Source organism: Octodon degus, unplaced genomic scaffold, assembly GCF_000260255.1.
Source record: "Octodon degus isolate 3935 unplaced genomic scaffold, OctDeg1.0 scaffold00267, whole genome shotgun sequence".
Lineage (NCBI taxonomy): Eukaryota > Metazoa > Chordata > Mammalia > Rodentia > Octodontidae > Octodon > Octodon degus.
In genome coordinates this window covers 2,014,358-2,025,660 of record NW_004524843.1, presented here as the reverse complement: position 1 = coordinate 2,025,660, position 11,303 = coordinate 2,014,358, and the positions used below count along the sequence as shown (strand labels likewise).

General features: G+C 38.3%; 1 protein-coding gene across 1 annotated transcript in view; it reads right to left on the bottom strand.

Moving 5' to 3' along the window:
* The window catches only part of Ttc21b (tetratricopeptide repeat domain 21B), an 87,014-nt gene extending 75,719 nt beyond the window's left edge, over positions 1-11,295 (bottom strand). The window contains 8 exon segments of the mRNA XM_004646388.2: positions 10-93; positions 1,441-1,525; positions 2,830-2,987; positions 3,446-3,568; positions 6,124-6,290; positions 8,389-8,499; positions 8,586-8,715; positions 11,183-11,295. Coding sequence (XP_004646445.1) covers positions 10-93; positions 1,441-1,525; positions 2,830-2,987; positions 3,446-3,568; positions 6,124-6,290; positions 8,389-8,499; positions 8,586-8,715; positions 11,183-11,203 — 879 coding nt within the window. The 5' untranslated portion in view covers positions 11,204-11,295.
* Positions 11,296-11,303: the final 8 nt, after the last annotated feature.

The window sequence follows — 11,303 nt, the reverse complement described above, 5'->3', positions numbered from 1 at the left end:
GCTGAAGACTTTTGTAATCTTATAAAAAAGTTCAGGATTCTGTGGTTCCACGATATCCAATGCATTTTCTAAGTTTTCCAGCTTGTTGGCAGCCTAGAAAAAAAAAAAAAAAATTCATATTAACTTTTAAGTAAACTAAGAAAAAAGAACATACTACATGCACATATGCAATGTGCTATTACTCAAATTTTAAGAGACTTTGCTTTACAAAGTTTTGCTCTTTCAATGGAATCCCATATGTTGTAAGAACTATTTTAATTAGTTTTTTTTTTGTGTGTGTTTAGCATAGGGTTTATAGGGTCTCATTACATAGATTGGACTTGTAGTGATCCTCCTGTTTTAAGTCTCCCAAGCGCTGGAAGTATAGGCATGTGCCAGCACAGAGTCCCAGCATGCCCTGGGGACAGGGCTGACATGGCACACCAAGGATTGAATCCTGGCCACTGTGCTCTGCCTAAACAGTCGCTTTAGTCCGCTGAGTTATCTGGCCAGCTCTATTTGAATTATTATAAAAGATCAATAATGACACATAAAGGACTTACATTCCATTCTTTAATATTTGCTATTTGCTATTCAACAGAAATCTCTGGACAGGTAAAGATGCTTATATTAATTAAGTATACAAACCAAGCTCTATCGCCAATAATTTCATGATATAAGGACACATAAATGAATACTTATTTACAATCAATATTCAGGCATTCAACTGCCTATGTGTAGTAGGTTATTTTTTAAAATGTTTTCTGGGATAGCAAAAGAACTTAAAGTGCTTTTCAGTGTGGCCTTACACATGCTAGGGAAACCTCCTACCACTGTTACATCCAAAGAGCCTAACAAATGTGAGAAAAATTAACTGAAAATTTGTCCTCCTAAGATCTTTCAGTGGTTACTAAGATTAGGCACTGTCACATTAACCAAGTTAGCCACAAAACATCATGGAGTTCAACCTGCTACAGCATTACTTGATTCAGATTGGACTCTGGTTCTCTATCATCCAGTACACAGTCAATGTGTCCACTGAAACAGGAACAGAAGGACTTTATTGTAAGGTACAATGCAATTTCACATTAAGTTTATTCACCTTACACAAACTCAATTAAATTATGAAAATATGATAAAATTTTAAATATGTACTCTTTTGTATCCTGTATTACTGATTTCATTAATCAAATATATTGCAATACAGGAGTTTCATCTGAAAAAACACATACTGCAATAATGATGTAAGAAAATTTCAAGGGTAATTTTCACTATGTAATATTTTTGCTTTACCAATCGATATGAGAAGCTAACTTCTTTGTTGAAGTGAATGTCTAGTAATTAACTAAAAACTACTGTGATACACATTCTAAAAGAACAGCTGAGTACTAATGAATGCACATACACACATTCGTATGTGGTGAAATACATCTGTAACACAGGAAATGGAACACAACTTACCTTGTCTATATTGCCTTCCCTACACAAAGAGTAAAGAGCCAGCATTCTCAGTGCTTCCACATTTTGATTATCTTGAAGCAGCAATCTGTAGGAAAACATGCCGGTTAATGGTGATAAACATACATACGTTATTTGAAAACATGAAAAGTTGGTCTGTTATTTTGACTATGCCACTGTTCAGATTGGTAACGCTACTAACGTGCTATCTAAATTACTTAAACCTTTAAGTTTCTCAAATTCAAGCTTTAATAAATTTTTATAAGATGAACAGATCATACTAGTCTGATGAAAGCTTGTGACATTCCTAATTAAAGTATGAGCTAACTGTACACAACAGTATAATAAATGTTTAATCCATCTTGACCAGGCTAGTTTAGCATAGAAATTCTAGGAATGCTAAGATGGGTTAAACATTTAAAAATCTATTAATGTTAAAAAAAAAATCTATTAATGTTACTCATAACATTAAAAATGCTATGTCTAAAAAAAAAAAAAAAACACTAGAAAATATAGTAAAAATCCTATTCATAACTGGAACTAAACTGAAAGAAAAAAATACAAATTTACTAAGAAACGAGCAAAAGCAATGAAGATCTTTATGAAATTTACCTCAAGATTACTTCTAAAATGACCTGAACAAAAGGTATCTTTCACCCGGTGTTATGTGGTACACTAAATTATCAGGTTTGTTTTTTCATTTCTCCTCGAATATTCACTTTCTGCCATGTAACTGAACCAAGGAAAAGGTGCTTCTCGTCTTAAGTAGGGATCTGGTTAATTTTCTTACATTGGCAATGGTGTGCAGGCAGGAGTGGAACCTCTTGCACCTCTGCTATCACCAAGTAAACAGTCTCCTCTGGCAGCTGCCTCTCTTTTGCCCAGGGAAGAACACACTGGTGATGACCAGCACCCAAGGCAGTGGGCACCACACCTACCCTACTGGGTGTGAAACTTGAAGCTGGACAAGAGACAATGAGACCAGACTGAGATAACCAACTTGCGTGTGTGGAATGAATTACTTTTCTATTGTATTTTTTCTCCGTAACACTTATGTCTCATTTACCACATAATTTTTCTGTTTGTTTTTATTAGTATAGCACATGGTTCCTCTCACTTCAACATAAAATTTGTGAGGACAGGAATTTGTGTTTGTCCAACGAGTATCTTAGGGCAGGTATTTTTATATAAATCAATACATTCAGCTTTTTAAAAAAACGCAATTTTAAGTTGTCCTCAATTCTATTCTCTTTAGAAAAAAAATCAATCTATCTTGCTTGGAAAAATTCTATAATGATTTTTAAAAAAACTGTCATAACAAGTAATATACATAATTTTTTGGTGTTGTAATTATAAAGACCAAAAAGATACATGACTTTTTTTGTACTTAACCTTTGTGCTGTCTCAACCATCTGGTCCCAATCCTGCAAGGCTAGTTGTAACTTCATTTTCTTTATAAAAGCAGGAAGGAAGCTTGGAAAGTTCACGATTATCTGGTTCACAGTCTCTAGAGCACTGGAATAATTCTGGCGCATCTCAAGGCATTGTGCCTAAAGGGAGGTAAAAAAAAAAAGATCAAACCTGTGATCTTACCTATTGAGCTTCTCACTGCCCAAAGTAGGGAGCCAGACGATCTGCTTTTCTCTCCCATTGCACTTCCTACCTCCTAATCTGCTACCCAACTTTATTGCTGCCCATCTCTGCAGAATATAAATTCTGTAAGACAGAAGGTTCTACTGGCTTAGGCCATCACTAAGATCTAGAGATGCCTGACACACCTCAGATAGTATTTGTTGAGGAAAGAAAGCTGAATCAATAACAAAAATAACCTGATTCAAGAACGGTGATATGGAATTCATTTCTCTAGCTGTTCCCTACACAAATACAAGTCCCTCTGAGAGGTACCAACAGTATCATTAAAAAATACTCTCTTTTTTGGGACTATTTTGTTTGTTAAGGTACCAAATGTTGAACAAATTCAAAACAATTTATCTTAACTTCAACTTACCTTACCCAGCAGAGCAAAAATATCCTTTCCGTCCTGTAATCCCTCTTCAAAGCATCTTAGTGCTTTTTTAGCATAAGGTTCTTTTCCTCTTGTAATATCAAGCCATGCTTTCAGAATTTGTCCCTGTAAAATAAGCAATTCCAGTCATATTTGCTATTTTCTGAGATGCTAGAAATAACTACTGAGAAAGGTATACAATATCATTTACTAGTAGTAACAAAATGGACTCTATAATAACTCCTGAACAATTACTTGTAGTAATACTGCTTTTGAACCCTTGCCAATTTAGTCTTAGAAACTAGACTATGAATTCCAGAGATTATTATGAAGCATGAAGAAGTCTGGTTAATTTTCCACTAATGCTAAAACAAGTATTCTTCTGAGGCTTTCTAGTAAACTATTTCTAAAAATAATGAAATGTAATTCAATATAAAAGTAAGCACATGTTGTTACTTTTCTTTTTTTGCGATACTGGAGATTGAACCCAGGACCTTGCACTTGCCAGGCAGGTGCTCATTCTACTTGGCTATCTCCTTGGACTATTTCTTTTTAACAAACAACCTAAATGAACTAGGATGAAAAACAGAAGAGCTCTCATTCAACATGCATTAAAGATCCAGATAATTATGCAGTTGTCTTCTTAACCTCTGTAATAGTCCAGTGAATTTCAAATGAAAAGGTAAAGAACCTGAAAATTAAAATTCAATGAGTCATGAATATTTACCTTTTGAGATGTTAGTGAACCAATGGTTTGAAAAGTTTACAAGACTAGAAAAAAAAAAACCCTCTTTATTCTTTTTAACACCAAATAAAAATTACAAATATTCTGTTCTATTACAACTTTTTATAGTATCTCATAAATGTATAGGTATTTAACTAAGACTATACTTATTTGAATCTTATCTGAAAAGACATATTAGTGACTTAAACAATAATCTTCTACCAACTAGATTATATCTTGAATGGTTTCAACTACTATCATTGGTTGATTCACATAACTTTTTTGGGTTTTCTTCCCCAAAACCTTTTCCAAACTTTTCTTTCTCCAGAGGAGCCCAAGTTACCAACATCTGTTTTGCCAGCACCTAGACAAATACATGTCAGAAGGTAAATCTGCCACCTCCCTCTAAGGCTAGCTTCTTAGTGTAAAATTTCTTATACTGACGTTAACTCCTCTTTGAATTATACAGACTTAAAATATCAGAGGCACCCCTGGTATGTGATTCCTCATCATTTTTTCCTTCTCCTTTTGTACAGGGTCTCACTGTGCAGCTTAGACTCATAGTGATTCTTCTGTCTTCAGCCTTTCCAGTGCTGGGATTGCAGGCATGCGCCACCATGCCCAGTCTCAGTAGCCAGTTTAGCATGCCCAGAGACAGGGCTGGAGTAGTATGTGTTACCAGGGATTGAACCCAGGCCCCTGAACTTGCCTAAGGAGCTATCTTGCCAGCCCTATTTTTCCCTCCTCTTATCTGTTACCAGATAACAAGCCCTGAAGGTATTCAAAATTCTCAAGTTTAATACTGTACATGTATACACATGCTGTTGCTATTTTGAGACAGGATCTCACTATGTAGTTTAGGCTGGCCATGAACTTTCTACGTAGCCCAGCCTGGCCTGGAACTCATGGTAGTCCTCCTTTCTCATTCTACCAAGTCCTGGGATTACAAGTGTATGCCACCACACCATTTGTGTATATTTTAGTGTAGTCCCTCAAAACCTTCCATCAGAAAGCACTACCTTTTTTGTTCCCCCACATTTTAGCTTCTCTCCAGGTGAGTTTACCCCACAAACCACTATTAAATTAATCTTCTGGATATGCATATACCTTTTAATAATATTACTCCCATGATTAAAAAACTTCAGTGATCTCTCAGTGTCTACCAAATTAGACACAAATATTTGTACTTAACAGACAGGACCCTCCAGTTTGACCCATCTATCTCTCCAGACCTTTCTTCTATCATCTGCATTTATCTACCTTGTGTTCCCACCAAATGCAAGGTTATCATTGTGCCAAGAGAGAACATTTCTCATCTCCACCTATCATTTTTCACTTGGGGAGGATTTACTTTGCTTTCTTATAATCTGATGAAATGAAATCTATCTTTCAGGCTACAGCTCAAAACCTATGTCCTTTAGAACCTCTTCGTCCCAACACTGACATAATCTCTCTTTTTAACTTACAATAGAGTCTAGTAAAAAGCAAGCAAGTAGTAAATGTTAGGTATAATTTTCCTATGCACTATCATTACATATTCTTCAAACATTTGTAATTTTTCTCACAATATATGCTGAGTACAAGCTCTGTGCCACTACCAGACATTGCAATTTGTTCAAGAAAGTAAAACTGATGTACTCTTCATCTGTGCATTACCAGCAGTAGAAGTAACAGTGTCATCATGCAGAATTGTTCAACAAAAGAGAAAAGAAGAAAGGTAAGCAAACAGTAAGTGGAGGAGGAAAAAGGGAACAGAAAAAGAAGGAACCAAGGAAGCATCATTTCAAGTTATCAGGACAAAATGAAGCAACCATAGAGAATCTCTACAGTACAGAAAATATTTTAAAAAAGCTGACATTTAACAACAGACAATAAGAACTAAACAAGATACTACTGAATACATAAATAACATAAACTTCCTTTGATGTTATTATTCCAAAACAGGAAAATCAGCCACCTCGTTGCTACTGTTGGGCATCTTTATCATTCTTTCAATGTATTCTCTCGCCTTATCGTGACGTCCAACATGCCATAAAAACAGGCCTGCATGGTATAAAGCTTTCTGATCAGCTCCTTTACGTTGTTCCTTCACTCTGGCATCTGACTCCAGAATAGCTTCTCTATCTGAGAGAGGAAAACAATGTTAAATGAAAATGAAAATGAAGTAAGTGATTATTATAGGTCAAATGATCAACACGCCTGCCCCCAAACCCTTTGAGAAGTTTTCACTAAGTGGCCATGAAATGAAAATCAATCAATGTATCCAGGCAGACACAGTCACTGTGTGTTTCAGCCTACAGTTGCATCTAGTCCCTAACAGGTTAGCGGTAAGCTATGGCACTATTTGCACAAAGCTGGTTGGTGCTAGATCTCAGCTTGAGTCATGTTATAAGGACTTACACTGGCTTTCAAGAAGTTAACACACCAACAGTCCAGGCTTTCCTAGGTAATATTTACACATACCCAAGTCCCTTCTAAAGTTCACTGGGGTTGGGGGGGCATGGAGATGGTTCAGTAGAATAGGTGCTTGCCTGGCAAGCACAAGGGCCTGAGTTGAAAGAAAGAAAGTTAGTTAGTTAGTTAGTTAGTTAGTTCACTGGGCATCATAAGGTGGAAAGTAGAATCAGCCCTCAAATATCTCTAAGCCATCTCTCCTTCCCTCCATTTCTGGCTTACTGACACTGCAATGCTCCTATGCAAATGCTTGGCTTCAGGTAAAAACTTACTTCAACTGGTGCAGAGAGAAAGGAGATCTGTAAGAGAATCAAATGCTGGGCAACCTCTATGGATTGCTGACCCATTTCTCCTGTCTCATTAATATCCTTTGTATTCAAACTTCACATTGTCTGCAAAGACTAGAACAAGTTCCTATCACTCACAAAGCCTTCCCAGCATACTTTAATATAGTAATGGCATATACAAATTCCAAACAATATAGACTTTTTTTCTTTTTCTTTTATCTTTTAGAGATGGGGTTTCCCTATGCAGTTCAGGCTGGCCTTGAGCTCACTTTGTAGTCCAGACTGGTCTCAAACTCACAAGATTCTCCTGCCTCAGCCTCCCAGTGCTGGGATTATAGGTGTGTGCCACCATGCCCAGCTTAGACTCATTTTTATCAATTTATAGTCCTCTGCAGAAATGAACACAAAATTGTTAGTTTGCTTTTGTTAATGTTTTTAATTTTTTTTTTTTTTTTGAGACAAAATATTATTACCATGTTGTCAGGATGGACCACCCTGCCTCAGCCTCCCAAGTACTGGGATTCAAGGTATGTACAACCATGCCTGGCTATGCTAGTCTGGTTTTCAACACAGTGTTCTAAACAACTTAGCATTATTGCGTATGTGCACATAGGTGAAGGAGCTCAATACTTTAAGAAAACCTCTTATATTTAAGAAACTATTCTCTAACAGATGGTCACTGTATATTCAAAATAGCACAACTATTAGCTATTACCATATATATGTATATATATGTATGGCATATATTTCTGTTCTTTTATTATCTATAATATAGAGTACTACTCTCTTAGCCTTAAAGCAGAATATACTAAGACAATAAAACACAATTTTAATTACTAGTTTATCAACAAGTTTCCTTCTATAAGTTAGTCACACATTCTTACCTACTACTGGATAAAAATTTACTGTCTTCCAAGAGCTAGCCCTAATGAGGAACTAAAAAGCTTTCCAGAGCCTTAATATACAAGAGATACGCTACACATTGTTTCTATTAGCATACAACAAGTTGTAAAGTTGGCTAATGCAGGATATATATATATATGTATATATATATATTTTTTTTTTTTTTTTGGAGGGACAGCTGTTTGCTCACCTTTTGAATAACAATTGCTAATATATATTACCCTTAAACCATATCAAATAATTCTTATGTACTAGTGAAACCTCTGCCATAGGATGTATGGAATATGAAAAAAATAAGACATACATTTTTTTTTTTTTTTTTTTTTTTGCGGAACCTGGGATTGAACTCAGGCCCTTGCACTTGCCAGGGAAGCACTTATTCTACTGAGCCATTTCCCCGGCCCCTAGACATACATTTCTTACGCTTGATGAATTCACATTCTTGTCAGGAAGTTAAAAGACTATGATGTAAAAAGTATCTATAAATAGTATATAATACAGAATGATCACACCAAATATTGTAGAAATCACAATGAAGTAAGGAAACTTCACCTATACATTATGCTTAAATACTATACCTGGATTAGGACTCATTTTATGTGCATATATCAGTGCAATTAGTGAACAAAGTGATACATCTTGTTTATTTGTAATAGCCTCGAATTCTCGAAGAGCTTCTTGAATTTTACCTGAAAGGTCAAGATTATAAAGTTGAAAATTATTTTTAGCTCAAAACAAGAATCTAGAACTTAATTATTTAATGAGTGGTGCCTACCTTCCATCAGTGTACCATAGGCATGATAAAACCTGAAGACGGGGTCACTGCCATACCTCTTCATTCCTTCACTGGCAACAAGTAACACATGATGGAAATACCGCTCTTGACAATAATAATTAATCAACGTCTAAACAGAAACAAGGGGTTAAGTTCAGGAGAGATTCCGGAGTTCTGAAACAGATATCAACTTAAAACCTTGAATAATCTGAAAACTTAGCTCATGTGATTTTACCCTAGCAACCAACACTTAGGACTGCATAACAGAAGGAACACAAAATTACTGAAATAACTCTGTTTCCTAATAATTTCAATTTTTCCATTTTTTTTTTGGTAACAGTACTGAAATCAGACTTTCATCAAACCTTTTCATTTACCCATATTTCTTAAAGTTTTCAAAAATTAGAAAAAGAGAAAAAAAAAAACAGGATTTTTTTTTAAAAAAATGTATTTAGTAAAAGATCTACAGGGTCTCAGTACTCAGGATTGGCCTCATAGTGATTGCCATTTTCAGCCTCTCAAGCACTGGGATTACCCTGGGGCACACTACCACACCCAGTCTCAGTCTGTCTCAGTGTGCCCCTGGGATGGGGCAAGCATGGCACACTGGGAATTGAACCCTGGTCCCTGTGCTCTGCCTAACCAGGTGCTTTAGTCCACTGGGCTATCTGGCCAGTCCAGAATTAATTAATTAATTTTTAAAGATGAGGTTTCCACTGCCAGATGGGAGTAAAAGTAATCTGTCATGGTAGCATTACAAAATAATGACAAATTAAACAGCAACTTATTGTCCAGTGGTGCCCTACATGTTCTACATTTGAACACAGATCAACTATTAGAAATACTCAGGGAGCTAAACTACTTTCCAGTGCAAATGACTACCTTTAGGCTTTTTTAAAAAATGATATTGTTTAATTTATAAGGCAAAAACCCATCAAGAGATACTAAGTTCCAATGAACTGGGTCTGTGTTTTACACCACTTTTCCAGGGATCTTCTCTAAGGCTTAGCTGATGACCTAATCAAGGAAGGAAGCCACATTTTACCACCACCACTGACACAAGCGGTTCTGCTCCATAATCTAATGTGGGTCAGCCAATACCTACCTATCCTGGTTTAGCACAAGTGAAAAATACGAACCACCTGTTGGCAGAATTAAAATGTAAGGGAGTCTACACAGCTCTGTTTTAGTCTTTTTTTCCTGGAGGGCTACATCCTCCTCCTTCCATAGATCTCAGGAAATTTTTCTGTTAACTTTACTCTTCTTTCCTCTTGTGCCTCAGAGAGAACTGCCTGCGATTTCCCTTCAGTGGCCCATTCTCTAAGGTCAAGGACAACCGTTTAATTTGCCACAGATAAGGATATTTTTAATTGTCCGACATTTAGTAACATTCAGCACCTATAACTCTCCTGGGTGGTAGGAGCAAAGTATTAGGAAAAGAACAAGAAGCTAAAGGTGAAAAGATGGGGTTGCCTGTCTTTGGTCCTTAACAGCACTCTAGCTTACGATTCTAGTAAAACAAATTACAGGTGGTTGCAAAGATTAAGATTACCACAGTGTAAAAGCACTGTTCTGAAAAAGCTTCACTGAACCCTGTATGCTGATGAAACGCAAAAATAGTGTCTAACCGAGACCACGGATCTAAGCTCGAGATTCATTTTCATTTGCTATCTGTTGTCTAAACCAGCAACGGGGTCACGATTCTCCCTTCTCATCTGCCCCCAATGGCTAAGTGTGAACAGTCGCTTCGGTTCTTCTGTTTCTCTAGTCTTCGTACCACACTTCATAATCACTGCCATTGCCACTGCCACCCCCACCAAAAAAAAAAAAAAAAAAAAAAAAAAAAAAAAAAATCATTGTCACTGTCATGGTTCAGGTTTTAGTTCAACAGATATTCACTGACTTACTACTGCCGGGCACTGACACTAAAGATACGAAGATGAGTAAAAAACTGGTCTCTTCCCCAGAAAAGTTTGCATTTTCCAGATGTAACCTAAAGACTACAATGTAGTAATGTACGACAGAAGCTATACACTGCTTAGGACACGGTGACAGTCTGGGTCCCTGAGGGTGGGGTGAGCGGGAGGATGGAAGTACAAAACTAAGGCAGATTCCTGGGGGAGGGCCTTGGGGCTGACACTTGAGATGCAAATCCACACTCGGAATCTAATCTAACCCTTCCTATTTCCCTTTCCGGACTTCGGACGAAAGTCTAGGCGTTAGCAAGGCAGAGGCACGGCAAGACACAGCCCACCACCATTCACCACGCGATGAGTGGCTCGTCCCGGAGTCCTCCTCCGCGTCCCAGCCCCGGGGCTTTGGCAGCTTTGCCAGTCTCTCCCGGCTCTTTCCTCCGTCCGGTGTCCGACATCCTTAAGAATCGCGCCCGGAGGCGCAGCGCCCTGTCCCTCCATCCCCGGGGGCGAAGTCCACGGCCAGGCTCCCTCAGCGCGGGGCCGACTCCGGACCGGCCGGCGCGGGCCTCGGTTCCCAGGGCCCTCGGCCACCGGCGACCAGCACACTCGGAGTCCCCGGGCTCCGCCCGCGCCCCCGGGCAAGCGCCAACCCAGGGCAAGCCCGTCCGGCCGCGCGCTCACCTGCAGCCCCTTGGAGTCCATGGCCGCCGAGGCGCAGGGTCGCGCCCACCGCAGGAGGCCCGGGACTCGGCCAGCTAAAGGCCGCGAAGCGCGCCCGCGCCCGGACCCGCGAGAGGGCGTG